We start from the raw sequence: 20,044 nt of genomic DNA on the forward strand, positions 1-20,044 counted from the left end.
GCTTTTATGTTAGCATAAAAATATTATCAGACAATAATTACAAAATATTGATTATGTAAAACCAACAACATTACAGCAGCGGGTTTAAATATCTTTTCTTTGGATTGTTTACTCAAAAGAGAATATAGGCCTAGCAAAATATAACTTACTTAATTTGTGTTTCCTGCTAGCTAAATTTCACATATATAAACAAACATTTACTAGATCTAAACCTCTCTTTATTATATTATACAAATGGTAATTAATACAAAACACTAAAACACTTTTACTATAATAAAGCCATCTCTCTTTTTCGCTCTGTTTTCTTTGTTTTGTTTTTATAACTGTACTGCTTTAATGGTTTCATGTTTTGTGCTGTTAAATAAAGAAAGAAAGAACGTTACGCGCTCCAAAGTTCTGATCTAAATTAAATGATTCGTGAACTCGCTCAAAAGTTTCGATATAATCAAATGATTAGCGGTACGTGCTCCAAAGTTCCGATCTGAATCAAATAATTTGCGAAAGTCCCGATAATGATTCGCGAACCATAATTTCAGATCAGGTCTTCGTAAGTGCGTTTCACGAATCTTCACAAATCTTCAATTTGACTGATTCTAAAAGCTCCATTTCACCCATACAAGCTTTTTAAAATCATTACAAGCGATGCTGAAGCGAAAATGAATAGATCTTTTGACCTGTTTTTTGCTAGTGAGTTTGAGTTTGAATCAATTGGATCCTCCTTTTTTTTTTCTATGCGTTCAGCCATGTTTGACTGTCAGTACTACTACTACTGGCTTAGTTTGCTAATTTCATGACATTAACTGTAATGAGTGAAAAACGCATGATGTTTACAAATAAGATATTGTAATATTTTGTAATAAATGATAGTATATATTAAGTAGTAGATAGAAGTTCATATTTAAGTTGTATGATAGTCTATATAGAGTGATAGTCTATGTAAAAAGAGCAGAGAAGCAGATGAACACAGAACCTATTTAATATAATTTAAGCCATGTAGCTACAGTTTGTTTTTGTTTTTGTTGTCCTTGTCATTTGCTGTCTTATGCAGCGCTATGACCCCAGAAGAACACTGTTTCGTTTCTCTGTGTACAGGATGTATAAACAAAATGACAATAATCTCTGACTCTGACTGACTGACTCTTAGCTCTGGACGCTGTGGAGCTTAGTGTGGATACTGGAAAAGCTGAACACGAAGCCTGGGCCCACCCTGCTAAAAAAAAAAAAACAATAGAAGCCCAATAGAAACCATCACAGAAATTCTAATGGTTTCCATTAAAATACCATTATAAATTAGTTTTTTTTTCCAGTAAAACCATTACAAAATTCCTTTTTGTAGTGTGTTTTGGGCATTTTTTCCAATAGGATTTAACATCCCACCAATAGAATCCATCACATACCAGTAGACACCATGGTTTCCATTAAAACCAATACAATTCCCATTATAACCAATAAAACCATTACATTTTCTATTGTGTTTTGGGCAGGGTTCTATTGTTTTTTCAGCAGGGGTATTAAATGCAATTAACAACTCACCAACATTACATATGAAGTATGTGGTCTTTTATTAATTTGCAGGTGTATATTACAGCGTTTTGTTTACTTTATGTAGAGCTTGTGTAAACGGGCCAACCTCAGACAGCAGTCTTTTATGTTTCATTAAAAATGTACACAAATAAAACTAATCCGAGATCAAGTAAAAGACACACCTTGGTTAATGAAATTACGTGACTTTAGCAATTTGAAACTCTTCGAACCCCTTTCCCGAAACAAATGATTCACAAAGGTTTTCCAACGCTGCTGTGATTGTGGACCATAGTCCCAATAGGTGGCAGTAATGTCCGATTTTGTAGTTTAAACTCCTCTGTAAAGGAAACGAAGCAGCAGCAGCAGACATTTTTTACAGTTCAGACAGTGCTAGTTTCCGAAGAAACCCGCATAATTTTAAGAATAGCACGTTTAAAATGGAAAAATGGTAAATGAAGGATATAATATATCTGTCCATGCTGGATATTGATGGTTTCATTACGTAAATCTTTCAGCAGAAGGGCGTCACTGATGGAGAGAGACAAAAAACTGAGCAGAGAGGTTTGTAACTTACATGAAAAAGATTCACTTAGTCCCGAATGACTGTGTGTGCTTGTCTTTTCAGTTTTTCCTTTCTTTCCGCTGAACTCCTTAAATTGATCCATTGATTCCATTCTCACGTTTCAAACCGTTTTCAACTGGCTTTGCTTCAAGATCTGTTTATACCCAGTGCAAACCAGTACAAAACTTGTTCAATAAATAAAAATGAACATAAATGTCCTTAAGATTAAACATTGGCACACTTCGTTGCAGACTGAAACCAGTATTTGCTAAGAAAATATTGTAAGTGCTAGTAGAAGCTTTAAGCATTCCTGTCAGACATAATGACCGAACATGGCTCCAACAACAACAAAATGTTTCTTGCTTTTTGTACATCCTGTCTGCCAGCAGTTTCTGTTCTTTAAAATAGTTTTTTTTTATCTTAATAGGGCGGCAGTCATTATATAAATTTATTGCCACTGTGATTCTTTGTTTCTTAGGAGATGGAAAAGGATCCAGTGGGTGTGACTGATGGAACAGATTCAGCCTGGAGCATCAGAGATCAGCTTTCTGAATGGAGATCCAGAAACACACAGGACTCAGAGATCAGCCTCAGTTTACTTTGTTACACTGACACTCAAGAGAGTGTGTGTGACAGTCATGAATCTACCGATCAAATCTCCACAGAGTCTTTGGGTTCAGACTGTAATGCTGAAGAAGAGCAGACACCACTTAAGATGTGCTCAGTGAAGCTAGAGGACTGCAGGAACCTAACGGAGATGAAAAGAGAAACCACAGCTGATGAAGAACTAAGCGATGATGAGAGTCATGAGAGTCCATACTGGAGAGAAGCCTTTCCTGTGCCCTCAATGTGGAAAGAGTTTCAGTTTTAAACTATATCTTAAGAATCACCTGAAAATTCATACTGGAGAAACCGTACACATGCACTGAGTGTGGGAGGATTTTCTCTAAAGAGGACACCTTGACACGCATGATATCTCACACCGGAGAGAAGCCTTATACGTGCAATGAGTGTGGAAAGAGTTTCACACGCCAAGGAAGACTTAATATTCACATGAGAACTCACACTGGAGAGAAGCCGTTCACGTGCCCTCAGTGTGAGAAGAGTTTCATTGGTAAACATTACCTTAAGGATCACCTAAAGTTCACACTGGAGAGAAACCGTACACATGCACTCAGTGTGGGAAGAGTTTTGCATACAGGAATCCTTAATGTGCACATGAGAGTTCACACGGAGAGAAACCGTACACCTGCCTTGAGTGTGGAAAGAGTTTCACACGGGCAGAGAGCGTCAAGATCATCATCTACGAATTCACTCTGGAGAAAAGTCAAGCTGTGATCAGTAAAACACAATTTTGGGTTTAGGACTTGTCAGTATCTGATACAAGAAAGACAGTTTCAGAGATGCTTTTAAAGTCACTTGCTCTACATATATGCTATGCCTTATACTCAAAAACAATGTGTTTTCTTACTGTAAAGTGAGCTCAACAAAAACTCTTTGTGCACAGCACACAGACCCAACTAATCATTAATGAAATTCGTTGTTGTCTAATTTAATAATCATTTTTATTTGTAATTGCAGCCATAATAATATTTTTTGTTTAATCATGACAGTTCTGCAGGGCCATGGACTGTAGACTATTTAATTGTATGTATTTAATATGATGCTTATTTAATGTTTATAGATATAAAATGACAAAATTCACACAAGTCAGGGTTTTAAACTGCATTTAGAACTGTCAACTGTCAAGCAGCCATGAAAACATGTTAGTTCCTGTTCACATCAGAGACGGATGCTTGAGGAAAGCAGCATGTAGTTGTAGTCCTGCTACTGATGTTTCTGATAATAGAGTCACCCACTATCAGAGTTCTGGGCTCAGCGGTGCTCTGAGCTGAATGCTGCTGTCTGCTCGACCTTGAGCGCCTGTTAGTAGCAATGTTAGCTGCTGGCTGATCTATGTTCAGTCACATTTGGGGATTCCTCACCCACATTCATTAATGCTTCAAATCTGTTCTCAAGATGTATAGGGGGTGGTAGAATACCAGTGTTTGCAAGCTTTGTCATAGCCGTATCTGGGGTAGAGGATACGAGATATTCGTGACGATCTGATGTCTCGAGTGCCTTTGGGTCCTGTGCCATCGATTAGTCTGTCGATCAGTTTCAGCTTGTTCCTCTACACTTGGTATAAACTGTTGAGATTCACTAGATTCACAGGACTCACCGGCTGTATGCTGAGGGGGTCCATGATGACGATCTGCTGTGTGTTCCGCCTGTTTTGGAAGTCCAGCAAGTAACTTTGTTTCAAGAACCGCAATCCTTTGTAGAAGTCTGTGGCAGTTCATGCAGCAAGTAGATTCCACAAGAGGCATTTTCTTTTTCGTCTGTTTGAATGTCGGCAGCTGTTTTCTCGTCTCTGGAATGTAAGCTCCTGGCAGTGGGAGGCAAAGAGTCTTATTTTTCGTAGTATTATTCCAGTCCCAAAAAGTCTTTAGTTTGGTGTTTGTGACTGTATTGTTTGAGCACTGTGCTGATCTGCTGATGTTAAAATCTTAGAAAAATCTGAGAAAAGTACATAAACAGGGAGCAAAGTGCAGAGCAGTAAGCAAGAGCGTCCGAACAGTAGCGAAGCGGAAGTAACCCAAATATGTTCCCCTCTTTTCACCAGTTTTAATGGCCTTTAATGGCAGATATAGCCTTTAAGAGAAGTTATTTTAAATTGTTTGTTTGTTTTTACACAATTATTATGTCTATAATAATTTTTACATTTACATTTATGAATTTAGCAGACACTTTAAGAATTTGATTGCTTTTAACCATTTATTTTATAAAGTACATTTCTTAATGTTTTAACATGTTTTGATCTGCATGCCTCTTAAAACAGCTGAAGTTTTTAAAACTTCTAAAAATTTATGTAAAACAGATAAAAGTGGTCAAACAATAAGTTCAAAGGCTTTGACAGTAAATTAGTTTCACTCTTTAATCTTACTTTACCTTTAATAAAATTCCTTGTCTTTTCTTTACAATAACAATCAATTCAAGTGTGTACTTCTGCTCCACTGGCATTGAGAAGAAGGTGAATGCAGATATGGTATTATTTTAATATGCAAACCTCATCTGTAGCTTGTTACTTGTAAGTAGTTATATCCAATACTCCACGTCAAAGATGATTTATGACCATGATTTATGACCAGATTCATGAGCACCCTGTCAGCGTTGATTGACAGGTTGTCATATGTCAAATGTATACCTGGGTAGATTTCTGACCTGATTTATGGGTATATGACCCCTCTGTCACCCTGACTGTCACGTCACCGGGGTCCTGTCAGCCCTGACTGACATGACAGTAGGTGGTTTGTAAAGCAAAAGATCTAAACAGATGACATTTGTTGGATTTATGAGTGGATTTACGTTGTTTTTATCACTCACCTGGTGCCATGGGGTTTTTATGGCGTTCCTTCCTGGCCTGTAGCTAACGCTCAGTCTTGGAGGTGTTGGGCCTCTTCTTGGTTCTGTAAAAAATGGCTGAGCAAAGAATGTGTATTGCCACCTTATGTTTGTTTGATCTGTATGTTATATGTTAATGCCTAGTCAGGGGGGTCTTCCTGGTTGTGGAAAAAGTGGCTGAGTAATGGGTGATGTGGTGGCTCCTTAAGAGGACCAATGTTTGTTTGATTTGTATGGCATATGTTATTGTCTAGACACCAATTTGTTCCTACCGGCTTGTCTACATCCGCCTCTGAATAAGGAAGATTGTCAGGACATCTGCTTTTCCAGGTATGGATCAAGAAAGGTGTCATGTCTGAGGGTAGTTCTTTGTTTTGGGGATGGAAGGCATCCAAACACGTGTCTAATGTCAAACCCCTAAACGGTTCAGTTCTGCTTGATCTATAGGCTAAATGTTGATAGCTAAGACATCACTGTTTTGATTGTATGAAAACTGAAACATAGAATTAACCCTTTAGGCGCCAGGGTTTTTGAAAAAATGCTGGATTTTGACATCAAGCTTGTAGCTTGAAAGGGTTTAAAGATAGAGATCTACTGTAAACTAGAAAAATGTTGGGCATGACCTAAAGTTTATGTGGGGTGTAAATATACTCATCTAATTTGCATATTATGATGTCATCAGGGGCGGTCCTCTTGAATTTCATAATATTCAGGAAATAGTAGATATTGAATTGATATTTGAACTTATTTGCATGTTTTTAGGTTTTTTGTCTTTTATCCTCATTCCACATGATCAGGAAAAGAGGAAACCAACAATAAAACAGGAGAAAGTACTAAATTATTACTATATTACTATACTATGTGTAAAACGCATGTGAACAGTAGCCTACTTTTGATCAGTTCATCAGTAATATTCAGGAAATAATAGATATTGAATGGATGTTTGAACTTATTTGCATGTTTTTTTTTTTGTCTTTTATCCTCATTCCAAATGATCATGAAAAGAGGAAATCAACAGTAAAACAGGAGAAAGTAGTACATTATTACTATATTACTGTGCCATAGTAAAATACATGTACCTATTTTTTTTAACAGTTGACCAGCTATCTGCCCAATCAGGTATCTAGGTGACAGTTTATAGTTCTTGAGAGTATGGTACCTCTCATTGCATGGCACAGCGCACAGACCTGCCCCTCACTGACTGCACCTGTACTGTCTGCCGGCGGCCCTTTGAGCGCGTGATCAGAAAAAAAGTCGCAGTCTGGCCGACCATCAGCAACGCGATACTTCTCCTATGGACACTAAGACCACGTCCACCCCTGCCACCCTCATCCCCGTTGGGCAAGGCTCGAAATTATCACTTGATGGTGCTTTGTGAACACTCTCGCCATTTACGGCGGCGCCATTGCGCATGCAAAGATGTACCGGGAGATGCGCGATCATTAGACGGCCGATCGTCATTTCCAAAGGCAAATATTCCCCTTCAGAGTCAGAACAGGCGAATAACATTTGCAACACATCCTCACAGTACAACTTTTTATTAGCCATTTGGCGATTTTCTCTCACAAATCTCACAATTTACCCAGACGCTAAGAACTGAACTGCTTCCGCATCAATGACACGATAGCTCACTTGCTCTGCTATTTCCTCGAACAATTTTGGGCTAGAATCGAAGTACTACATGTCTGCCATCTAGTGGTAGGGAATACAAATGAGATACTACACCATATTAGGAACTACAGTTTGTTTAATGAAGTATGACGTCTTGTTGCAATTTTGCGACTTTGGCGCTTAGAGGGTTAAAGAATTCACCAATTGATGAAAATGTTTATATGCGTCTGAAAAAGGTGCTATGTCCAGGCAAGTTTTTCTTTATCATCTCAATGTGTGAATGCTAACACCTCTGTAGAATCAGAACAACCTATTCTGTAGGTTGAATAGATAAACTTATGAGAAGCAGTCTTAAGTTAAAAATTATTCAAACCACCAACTATCCATTTACTTCTGACAGTGAAGGTGATTGTGGGGTCTAACTGACAGCGGACGACAGTATCCTCTTTGTGCTTGTGTTAATGGCTTTACAGCATTCACTCATATAGATGTGCACAGAATCATGCTTTAGTTCAGTTCAGTTCATTTTATTTATAAAGCACAATAAAACAACAATGGTTGACAATTGTGCTAAACGACATTGTTTAAATGAAAAGTACATAACATGATATGAGAAGACAAACAAATAAACATTTTAAATAAGCCCTGCTTTAGACAAATAATCAACACTTTGGCTGATTATTTGGACTATCTCTCTCTCTCCAACATGATCTCACAGAATTCCGTGTAATGTTCACGGACTTAATTAACCTCCGAATCTGTGGTGGCATCACGGAATCGCCGAAAATTCCGTGATGGGCTCACAGAAGTGATACCAATGTAAGTCAGTGACAGGCATCAGCCGTGCTCCAGGCACGGATTCACTGGTTCAACACTTTAAATATGCCGACGTGATAATTTATCGTTATCATTATTGTTCAGAACTGGGTAGGTTTAGGGTAGGGGTGGGGTCAGGTACTCCAGTGAAAGTATAACTGCATCGGAGTCACTCTTTTTACGTGGTCCGATGCAGCGCTGGTGTTGAACCAGTGAATCCGTGCATGGACCACGGCTGATGCCTTCTGTGAGCCCATCACGGAATTTTCGGCGATTCCGTGATGCCACCACAGATTCGGGGTTAATTAAGTCCGTGGTCATTACACGGAATTCTGTGAGATCAGGTTGCTCTCTCTCACACACACACACACACACAAATTTGAGTATACAAAATTTTAAGTATGAGCAAAAATGTTGTTTTTACTTTTTGTTGTTATTTAATAAATGTTTTCATTTGAATCTAGCCCGTAGATAGTATGTGTACTGTAAAGGAACAAATATATATTTCACTTAAAACTTCTCAGTAAAACAATTACACCTACGGTTTTAAACATGTTTAAAAGGTTTTAAACACATTGTGTGTCACTAAAGCAAGTCATGCTGTCTATTGTCTTTAAATTAAACTTTAGTTTTATTCTTGAATTTCTTTAAAACAGCCTGATGATAATGCACCCAAGTGTTTTTCTCACACGAGTAGAAAACTCTTTGGATGTGTTTGTGACAAACACACAATTTTTTAGTTTTTTTTTTTTAAATGTATGACTGAACATTTCTCATTTGACAGACTTATGTTTTCAAATTATTTATTATTTCAATTTATGTTTAATACATGTCGTTTTCTAATGTTCATGAAAACTTTATTGCTGTACATTTCTCACCTAGAACACAAAACTTGTACATTTTGACTATTTTCTAGGTATCATGTCATTTTAAACGGTTTACTAAAAGATTAAAGCACCAGCATCTGTGCTTTTCAAAATGAAAGAGATATAAAATATAAGGATGTTTCAACTATTATCATCATTTCCTTTTGACCCTAATAAACTGGTAATGAATTTACTATGACAATCGATACAAAGTAGGCTACAGTTCTCGTACTATGTGTGTAAATAGCTGTGCTAAAACATTTACGAGTATTTTTGCATGCCAACAGATTTTGTCAGGGATGCGTCTCATCTAAGAATCACAGTGTTTTGTAAATAACATTTTTTTTACATTACTAGATTTAGTCATATTATCAAGGTTTCAGATGGCCGTTCACAATTTTTTGTTGGACTGTGTATGTTTTTAGGTGAAGACACCTCTTTGTGAGCTGTCATCATAACAGGAATAAATGAAAATCTTTTTGAGAAATTTCTTTTAGTGCAACTTTGTGTCTGTCCATGATGTGCGAACACACGAATCATCAACACGAAAATTAAGTCTAGCTGTTTTACCCTTAAGACTATTACAACTGAAATAAATCAAATTATTGCACTGAAAGCTGCACATTCATTTAAGTTTGAGCATGTTAAAATGTCCACACTCTTGTATTGATAAATTTAATCCATAACCTTTCATACATTCAAGAGACCAAATCTCTAAGAAAGAGTGTATAGCAAGACAAGAAAATGTTCATAATGCATATAGAATTCGGGAAATCTGTTTCATAAACAATTGTGAAAGGATGACTGGATTTAGTCATCTTGCTCAGATAGCAGATGTCACAATTCACATTTCGTTTGTTCGGCTGTATTTGTTTTAAGATTCCTCCGCAAGCTCATGCTAATCCTTGCATGGGAAAGAGAGCATGACGAGCATATACTTATTAATTTAAGAAAATGATTGAACATTTGACTGAACTTTTTATTATTTTGACAAAGCTCCATTTCAAATTATTTCCCTCGAGGTGTTTGTCCACAGAATCTTTTTCAACACAACGACATTAAACATTAAAGAATGTCATCAGTCACTGTCGCCATCTTCTTTGACTCAAATAAAGCAACATCTCAGTTGTATGCAAGCATCTACAATGTGTGCATGTATTAAACCTCTTTGTTTCTCCACTTCTGTCATATTTATTTGATGTAATGCAAACATATTTTGAGAACTATGATGTTCAACGCTTTTGTAAATGTTATAGAAAGAATTCAAACATAATCTTTACATAGGAATTATCTTTGCGCAAAGCAAATTGACTAAAAATCATTGAATTACAAAATGCAAAAATGTATACATGTAAGAAAAATTGCTATAATGCATACAGAATACAGAAATCCTCCTCTTGATCTATTGTGACTGACATTTTACTCAGACGATCAGGATTATGGACGACGCGGCTCACATTTTGTTTGTTGGACTGTATATGTCACTACTATGACTGTACTGTAGGTGAGGCCTTCTCTCTGAGAGCCATCAGCATTCAGTGTTTACAGAAATAAATGAAAATTAAGAAAATTTCTTGAGAGTGTTTGACTAAGTCGGTATTTCTTTTTAGGACGATTATTCATCTATTTGATGTGAGACCCCATTAAGTATCGACACAAAAATTAAGGCATGCTGTTTTACACTTATCTTACCATTGTGCTCAAAGCTACACATTCAGTAAAGTTTGAGGTCGTACACAGTCTTGAAAAGGTATATTGATCATGATCATCTGGGTATATTTTTGTAAATGTTGTTTTAAATTACTTTTTTCTAGCGCCACTACATCTAGAGCTCTTGTTCAGATGTGCACATTTTAGTTTTCGTCCTCGTTTCAACATTTCAGCTTGAGATTAAAGCGTAGGTAATGTGACTGCAATTAAGAACCATGACATTATACTACATTCCCTTTGAAAAGGTTATAGACATAGTCGTTTATACAGGAAATATGTTTGCCCAACAGAAATATGTATCAGTATAACAAATACCTAATACTGAAATCCTCTCTTCTAAATTTGTTAAAGTTTTAATGCTGATTTTGATGGCCTACCCCACTAGCTGATACCACTCTATACTTTTCATTGTTTTTAGATGAAGACTATTCTCAGAATCTGGTCAATCATGTCACGAGTGTTTGCTGGAAAATATGAACAAATACATTATAAGAAAATAAAAGGATAGTCCTTCTACAAGAGATTGTTTAAACCGAGATTGTGATGTACTGTAGAGCTTTTCTGGTCTGTCTACAAAGCGGCCACGAGACACACAGATCTTACAGTTTCTCTGTTACATGTACATCTATTTCATGTAGAACACAAAGTTGCACATTACAAGTTGAAGATGGTGTGGAAACACTATTTTCTTTGTACGCGTCTCTAAACATGACTTTAATAAATAAATCACAGATGTCATGTAGTTAATTCATTGAAAGGTGCATGTTTTTCACCATTTTAGATGGTCTGCACCAGCACACAGACACACGTTTTAGGTATTTATCTGACCAAAAGATTTGATCCTGGGGAAACACGCACAACAGCAGCTGTGTGTCGTCATGATTGTCTTTATAACTGATCCACTTTTATTAAAACAATGCGGCATGAAGTTATTGTATTCTACAGCACAGTCCCTTGAAATATTGTAGTATATATATTTTTTTTTCCCTTCTAAATATCATGTATTTAGCTTAAATATTAGTTGTTAAGTGTTTACAAAGTTGTCATGCCTGTTGTTGAATTTTATAACATATTTCACCAAACCTAAAGGACTGAAAAATAGGTTTAGCTTAAGTCCACATTTCAGCTGTTAGCCTGAAAATGCAAGTGAACTGAGATTTCATACTGAGATAATCTACAGAACGTAAAACAAGCTCACAGTTTTGGATTCTAGCTTATGTTGAATATTGTTTGTTACAGTTTCACAGGTTTAACACCTCATTACTTGAAGACACGTACTGTATAAATCACAAAGTTTTTCACCGTAGTAGGCCGACTCTGAAACCAGACCAAAAAATAAATAAATTTGCTTGAGACTTATCTGTATGAAAATTGTTGTGTTTTTTCTTTCTATGATTTGTTCGTGTTCATCATTTTCGTCAATATTTATGTGGATTTCCTTGATTTAATAAAATATTTAACTAAATGTTTGGGTAATGTGTGTGAGTATAGAATGTGGCACAAGGATCTTTAAAAACATGATATCCTAAAATGTCCATGTAACACTAGGAATCATTTAAGATTGAGAATAATAATACAATTAACAAATTAACATTTTACAGGAGATGTGAATGTGAGTTCTTGGCTGATTTGTACATTATTAAATTAAAATAAATCTATTAGAAATTGTCATGAACTGAAGGAGTAAACAAAAACACTGTGCATTTAACAGCGAGATACTTTTAACGCCTTGTTCGCAAGAAAAACATAAGATTGTTGTGAGATATAAACCGCAAAGTTTTTCATAGCGTTACGCTTTGAAACCAGAACCGTTTTTTAAGTTTCCATGACTTTGTTCGCTCTTTCTGTTTGAATTTGTGTACCGTGGTTTCACCATCCTTATCTTATTTTCCAACCTAACTGTAATTGTCAGGCCTTACGCTTTGTCTCGTTAGCTCCTCTTTGTTCGCATAAGTCAATATTTCTACGAATTTGGTTGATTTAATAAAATATTGCGTCTTCATTCGAGACATTTACGTTATATTCTCATATCATCCTAGTTTATATCAGATATACAAGATTGTTTCTTATTAAATATTATTAAATTGCTAACAACAAACAAAATAATTTGCTATCTGTACCGTGGAAATCGTTACATTTAAATATTTTAAATAAAGACATTTTTATGAAGTCAGAGAACAGAATAACAAGTTAGGTGAGTCAACCTTTTATTTCAACAATAATTGTTGAGTATACAATCGTACATTGAGTGAAGAAAATGATCAAATTTACACACAAACAGTAGTAACGACATCAAACTGGTGGTCTAGCCAGAAAAGGAAATCTCTGCAGACAAACATGTTTTGCTCAAATATAAAATCAACCAGCGATGCAACAATTTCGCATGTCATAGAATCACAATTGTTAACAGCCAACAACACGCATAGATCTGTCACAGACGTACACAGACAGAGAACCTCATTAATGTCCATCTCATCCTCACATTCAGACATCACATCCAAAAATGTTCTGGTAATTAGACAGACCGGCTCCCTGCTGTTAAGAAACATGCTAGTCAAATCAGGCCATGGATATTTCAGGCTTCTTACAATTTTCATTTCGTTCTTGAGGGTTGTTTCGCGTTTGGTATCTTCCGTACAATCGTGATTTGGATCGCACGCCGTCGCGATGATCTTACGCATCAGGTCGATCATTTGTCCTCCGTAATGTGGTTTAAACGTGGGGTCTACGACGTCTTTTACAAAACACGTTTTCCCGTACCGCAGTCACAGTCCAGTTGCTCATCTGCAGCATAGCCAGTTCTCCGGTCGCGCTCCATTAGCTTTTGCGCAGCGTCAGACATCCTTTTCAGAATTCAATTCTCTCCAGGAGATAAACTTTGTCCCCTAATCGATATAGAACGTTGTCGCCGTTTCCTAGAATCTGGACCGACTGTTTTAATCCACGACGGCACTGTGGAATTTCGCTTTCAGTTTCAATTTCCGGTTCATGGTTCAGATCCGACGAAGCGTTATTAGTAGAAAAATTGCAGAGCGAGACAGGCTCAGGCGAATTGGTTTCTTGAAGCTGATTCTGTTGATACATGTAAATAACGTTTGACAAGACCTTACAGTAGCTCGCCGTCTGCACTTTCAAACCTGGTAGCGACGCCGTAACTGAGTTTATCGGGGTCGGTCGCCATTGGTTTTAGCGTTCGGACCCACCCTCAACTTGTTGCGTGGTGTACAGGGGCGGGGTTGTCATCAGGAAAGCCATAAACGCTGGTCAGGCCTAAGATACTTTTTTGTTTGTTGTTAGCAATTTAATAATATTTAATAAGAAACAATCTTGTATATCTGATATAAACTAGGATGATATGAGAAAATAACGTAAATGTCTCGAATGAATACGCAATATTTTATTAAATCAACCAAATTCGTAGAAATATTGACTTATGCGAACAAAGAGGAGCTAACGAGACAAAGCGTAAGGCCTGACAATTACAGTTAGGTGGGAAAATAAGAAACCACAGTACACAAATTCAAACAGAAAGAGCGAACAAAGTCATGGAAACTTAAAAACGGTTCTGGTTTCAAAGCGTAACGCTATGAAAAACTTTGCGGTTTATATCTCACAACAATCTTATGTTTTTCTTGCGAACAAGGCGTTAAAAGTATCTCGCTGTTAAATGCACAGTGTTTTTGTTTACACCTTCAGTTCATGACAATTTCTAATAGATTTATTTTAATTTAATAATGTACAAATCAGCCAAGAACTCACATTCACATCTCCTGTAAAATGTTAATTTGTTAATTGTATTATTATTCTCAATCTTAAATGATTCAGAGTGTTACATGGATATTTTAGGATAACATTTTTTCAAAGATCCTTGTGCCACATTCTATACTCACACACATTACCCAAACATTTAGTTAAATATTTTATTAAATCAAGGAAATCCACATAAATATTGACGAATATGATGAACACGAACAAATCATAGAAAGAAAAAACACAACAATTTTCATACAGCTAAGTCTCAAGCAAATTTATTTATTTTTTGGTCTGGTTTCAGAGTCGGCCTACTATGGTGAAAAACTTTGTGATTTATACAGTACGTGTCTTCAAGTAATGAGGTGTTAAACCTGTGAAACTGAAACATCCTTATATTTTATATCTCTTTCATTTTGAAAAGCACAGATGCTGGTGCTTTAATCTTTTAGTAAACCGTTTAAAATGACATGATACCTAGAAAATAGTCAAAATGTACAAGTTTTGTGTTCTAGGTGAGAAATGTACAGCAATAAAGTTTTCATGAACAATAGAAATCGACATGTATTCCCTGTGGCTGTTAAACATAATTTGAAATAATAAATAATTTGAAAACATAAGTCTGTCAAATGAGAAATGTTCAGTCATACATTTAAAAAAAAAAAAACTTAAAAAATTGTGTGTTTGTCACAAACACATCCAAAGAGTTTTCTACTCGTGTGAGAAAAACACTTGGGTGCATTATCATCAGGCTGTTTTAAAGAAATTCAAGAATAAAATTAAAGTTTAATTTAAAGACAATAGACAGCATGACTTGCTTTAGTGACACACAATGTGTTTAAAACCTTTTAAACATGTTTAAAACCGTAGGTGTAATTGTTTTACTGAGAAGTTTTAAGTGAAATGTATATTTGTTCCTTTACAGTACACATACTATCTACGGGCTAGATTCAAATGAAAACATTTATTAAATAACAACAAAAAGTAAAAACAACATTTTTGCTCATACTTAAAATTTTGTATGCTCAAATTTGTGTGTGTGAGAGAGAGAGAGAGAGTCCAAATAATCAGCCAAAGTGTTGATTATTTGTCTAAAGCAGGGCTTATTCAAAATGTTTATTTGTTTGTCTTGGCATATCATGTTATGTACTTTTCATTTAAACAATGTCGTTCAGCACAATTGTCAACCATTGTTGTTTTATTGTGCTTTATAAATAAAATGAACTGAACTGAACTAAAGCATGATTCTGTGCACATCTATATGAGTGAATGCTGTAAAGCCATTAACACAAGCAAAAAGAGTATACTGTCGTCCGCTGTCAGTTAGACCCCACAATCACCTTCACTGTCAGAAGTAAATGGATAGTTGGCAGTTTGAATAATTTTTAACTTAAGACTGCTTCTCATAAGTTTATCTATTCAACCTACAGAATAGGTTGTTCTGATTCTACAGAGGTGTTAGCATACACACGTTGAGATGATAAAGAAAAACTTGCCTGGACATAGCACCTTTTTCAGACGCATATACAAATTTTCATCAATTGGTGAATTCTTTAATTCTATGTTTCAGTTTTCATACAATCAAAACAGTGATGTCTTAGCTATCAACATTTAGCCTATAGATCAAGCAGAACTGAACCGTTTAGGGGTTTGACATTAGGCACGTGTTTGGATGCCTTCCATCCCCCCAAAAACAAAGAACTACCCTCAGACACGACACCTTTCTTGATCCATACCTGGAAAAGCCGATGTCCTGACAATCTTCCTTATTCAGAGGCGGATGTAGACAAGCCGGTAGGAACAAATTGGTGTCTAGACAATAACATATGCCATACAAATCAAACAAACATTGGTCCTCTTAAGGAGCCACCACATCACCCATTACTCAGCCACTTTTTCCACAACCAGGAAGACCCCCCTGACTAGGCATTAACATATAACATACAGATCAAACAAACATAAGGTGGCAATACACATTCTTTGCTCAGCCATTTTTTACAGAACCAAGAAGAGGCCCAACACCTCCAAGACTGAGCGTTAGCTACAGGCCAGGAAGGAACGCCATAAAAACCCCATGGCACCAGGTGAGTGATAAAAACAACGTAAATCCACTCATAAATCCAACAAATGTCATCTGTTTAGATCTTTTGATTTACAAACCCCCTACTGTCATGTCAGTCAGGGCTGACAGGACCCCGGTGACGTGACAGTCAGGGTGACAGAGGGGTCATATACCCATAAATCAGGTCAGAAATCTACCCAGGTATACATTTGACATATGACAACCTGTCAATCAACGCTGACAGGGTGCTCATAAATCCGGTCATAAATCATGGTCGTAAATCATCTTTGACGTGGAGTATTGGATATAACTACTCTTGTAAAGCGGTCAATCATTTGGCCTGAAAGAGTTTGATAAACATCTGTGTAATTGTTATGAATATGACAGCATAACCCAGATCGACTCACCCGTTCACACACACTCAGCATTTATTATACCAGACTGATGACAATAATGACACAAAATGAGAGAACACACACACCTCTTTTCTTGTTTCTTCATACTAATATCATCCCTCCTTTTCACTTTTTTTTTTAGTGTTTTTGTGAAATGTGTCAGGTTTTTCTTCTTCTGTGTCACCTTATGTAAGACATCAGAGGGCTTTATGGAAGCATGTTTGATTAATATTAATATGTGCGCATTTCTTATTTGGGTGTGAAGGTTCAAAAGGTTAGATATGCCAATATAGATATATCTAGGCCTTAATATGCACCATTTTATACTACAAAATGGTGAAGAATATTACAGAAATATGTGAAACGGTACATACCTCTGCGATTTTTGTACAGTGACTCTAGTGGAGCAGAAATAATGTACTTCACTTTTAAGTAGATATAAAGTCAATATTAACATTAGTAAAAAAAAAAAAAAAAAAACAACAACAATAATTGTTATAAAAAATAAAAATAAAGTTTATAAGTGATATGAAAAAAAAAACATTTTACCATGTTTAGAAATTGTTATTAATAAAAAGCAGTAATAATAATAATAATAATAATAATAATTTTAACAAGAATATAGGTGTCACAAACCGCACCTCTGTGGCTCTCTCCGGAGGGCACCCTCACCAGAGTACTAATACCATTATGGACCACATTACCCACATGCCCCGTGCCTTGGCCTGATTACCTACCCCAGGTGTTTGTCATTTCCATTCCCTATTTAAGCTGTGCTCTTCTCATCAACCATTGTGAAGTATTGTTAGCCCCGGCCACAATTTCTGAGTGTTTCTTCTGATTCTTTGATTCCCCGTGTATTGACCTAGGACTGTTTACTTTTCTCTGATTGCCTGCCTGTTGCCTTTGGACCTTTGAGCTTGCTTCTCCGTCTTTGATTCTCTGCTGCCTGCCCTGACCATAGCCTGGTATCTGTTACTGATTTTGGATTGTGTTTTGTGATTCTCTACGCTGTTGTTTTGACCCTGCCCATCTTGCACCATTAAAGTTTTATCGCAAATGGATCCAGACGTTTCTGACCCTTCATCACAGAATACTTCGCCACAACAGGATCCAGCGACTCTGTACCATCTGGTCACCGAAGTTTCCTCTCAAGCTTCCATGCTAGCTGCCCACCAACAACAATTCCTCAAGCTCACCTCACTCACTGAGGAGTTGGTAAGAAGCATGCGAGCACTCACACCACCTTCTGCTACATCAGCCCCTCCAGCCGCAGCATCTGCTCACCCAGATTCTAGTGTAAATCTGTCCAACATTAACCCACGTCTCAGCCTTCCTGAAAAATTTGACGGAACCACCACCAAGTGTAAAGAATTTTTGCTTCAGTGTTCTGTTTATGAATCAACAACCCCATCTGTACTCCACAGACGACAGCAAGGTCTCATTTCTATGTTCACTACTGACTGGTAAGGCGTTGGACTGGGCTACCGCCATATGGGAAGGAAGGCGCATGACCTTTCCCTCATACGCAAACTTCCTCCGCCAATTTCGAGACGTGTTTGAGCATTCCGCGGGAGGGAAAGAGCCTGGTGAGCATCTACTCAGTCTACATCAGGGTAAAGACACCGCCGCTGAGTACACATTAACTTTCCGCACGCTGGCAGCACAGACAGGCTGGGAGGAGGATCCACTTAAATTACTCTACCGAAAGGGACTCACTGCTGATCTACAATCGGAGCTGGCATGTCGTGATGAGGGCAAGACTCTGGAGCAGTTCATGGAGACTGCCATTCGCATAGACAATTTGATGCGAGCCCGACGAGGTGCTTATTCCACTCGCCCCAGCGTGTCACCCTCTTTCAGCTCTGACCCCGAACCCATGCAGATCGGCTTAACTCGCCTTCACCCTGAAGAGAGAGAGAGAGAGAAGAATCCGGAACCATCTTTGCTTGTACTGTGGACAACCTGGACACCTCCGCGCTTCCTGTCCCACCAGACCAGTTCGCCAAAATCCTGCTTCGGTGAGTTCTTTACCTTCTGGGGAATCTTTGAAAATAACTGTTTGTTTAAAGATTAAGGAGAGATGGGTTGAGACCGAAGCCATTATTGATTCAGGTGCAGCGGGTAACTTCATAGATGAATCGTTTGCTAAACTGCATGATCTTCCTCTCCTTACATGTGAACCTCGGGTGGCAGTGGCAGCATTAGATGGACGTCCTTTAGGACCTGGAAACGTAACTCTCATCACCCAGGATTTAACCCTGCAAACCAGCACTCTACATTCTGAAACCATCCGACTGTTCGTCATTGAGTCCCCCCATCATCCCATAATTCTCGGGCTCCCTTGGCTGGAGAAGCACAACCCCACTATCTCCTGGACAGACCGACAAATAACGCAGTGGTCTCCCAACTGTCAACAACAGTGTCTGAAACCCCTCGCCAAGACCTCTCCATTGACTACCCAGCCTGTTGAACCCAACCAATCGGGCTTGCCTGTTGAATACCAAGACTTAGTCATCGCCTTCAGTGAGAAGAACGCCACACAGTTGCCTCCTCATCGAGCCCATGACTGTGCCATAGATCTGGTTCCGGGAGCCATGCCCACCAGGGGTCGGATATTTCCCTTATCTCAACCCGAATCCGAAGCCATGAATGCCTACATTAAGGAGGAACTATCCAAGGGATTCATTCGACCCTCTACCTCACCAGCCTCTGCGGGTTTCTTCTTCGTCAAAAAGAAGGATGGAGGGCTCTGGCCGTGTATCGACTACTGAAGCCTTAATGATATCACCATAAATTCCAGCAGCACTTGAACAGCTGCGCAAAGCTAAATATTTCACCAAATTGGATCTCCGCAATGCCTATAATCTGATCCGAATCAGAGAGGGGGATGAATGGAAGACGGCCTTCTCCACTACCACTGGGCACTATGAATATCTCGTCATGCCGTTCGGGCTTGCCAACAGTCCTTCAGTGTTCCAGGCGTTCATAAATGAGGTATTCCGGGACATGTTGCATCAATTTCTCATTGTCTACATTGACGACATCCTGATTTACTCGGAGTCTTACGATTCCCATGTCCAACAGGTCAGAGCTGTTCTTCAACGCCTTATTGAACACCAGCTATATGCCAAACTGCAGAAATGTGAGTTTCATCAAACTCGGGTGGCCTTCCTGGGCTACATCATCAGTTCTGAGGGGGTAACCATGGACGATCGTAAGGTTCAGTCTGTCGTCAATTGGCCACAACCCACTACAGTGAAGGAACTACAACGCTTTCTGGGGTTTGCCAATTTCTATCAAC

The 20,044-nt window shown here is 37.8% G+C and overlaps 1 protein-coding gene across 1 annotated transcript; it reads left to right on the top strand.

Moving 5' to 3' along the window:
* Positions 1-17,517: 17,517 nt before the first annotated feature.
* On the top strand, positions 17,518-19,167 carry LOC131532156 (uncharacterized). Its single transcript, XM_058763606.1, has 2 exons — positions 17,518-17,708; positions 17,789-19,167. Exon 2 carries the CDS (start codon positions 18,137-18,139, stop codon positions 18,815-18,817), a length of 681 nt encoding a protein of 226 aa, XP_058619589.1. The 5' UTR covers positions 17,518-17,708; positions 17,789-18,136; the 3' UTR covers positions 18,818-19,167.
* The last annotated feature ends 877 nt before the right edge of the window (positions 19,168-20,044 follow it).

The sequence above is a fragment of the Onychostoma macrolepis genome, chromosome 23, assembly GCF_012432095.1.
Source record: "Onychostoma macrolepis isolate SWU-2019 chromosome 23, ASM1243209v1, whole genome shotgun sequence".
NCBI lineage: Eukaryota > Metazoa > Chordata > Actinopteri > Cypriniformes > Cyprinidae > Onychostoma > Onychostoma macrolepis.

Excerpts from the sequence above, each read along its gene's own strand:
- LOC131532156 (XM_058763606.1), top strand. The coding sequence starts at position 18,137 with ATGAATCAACAACCCCATCTGTACTCCACAGACGACAGCAAGGTCTCA.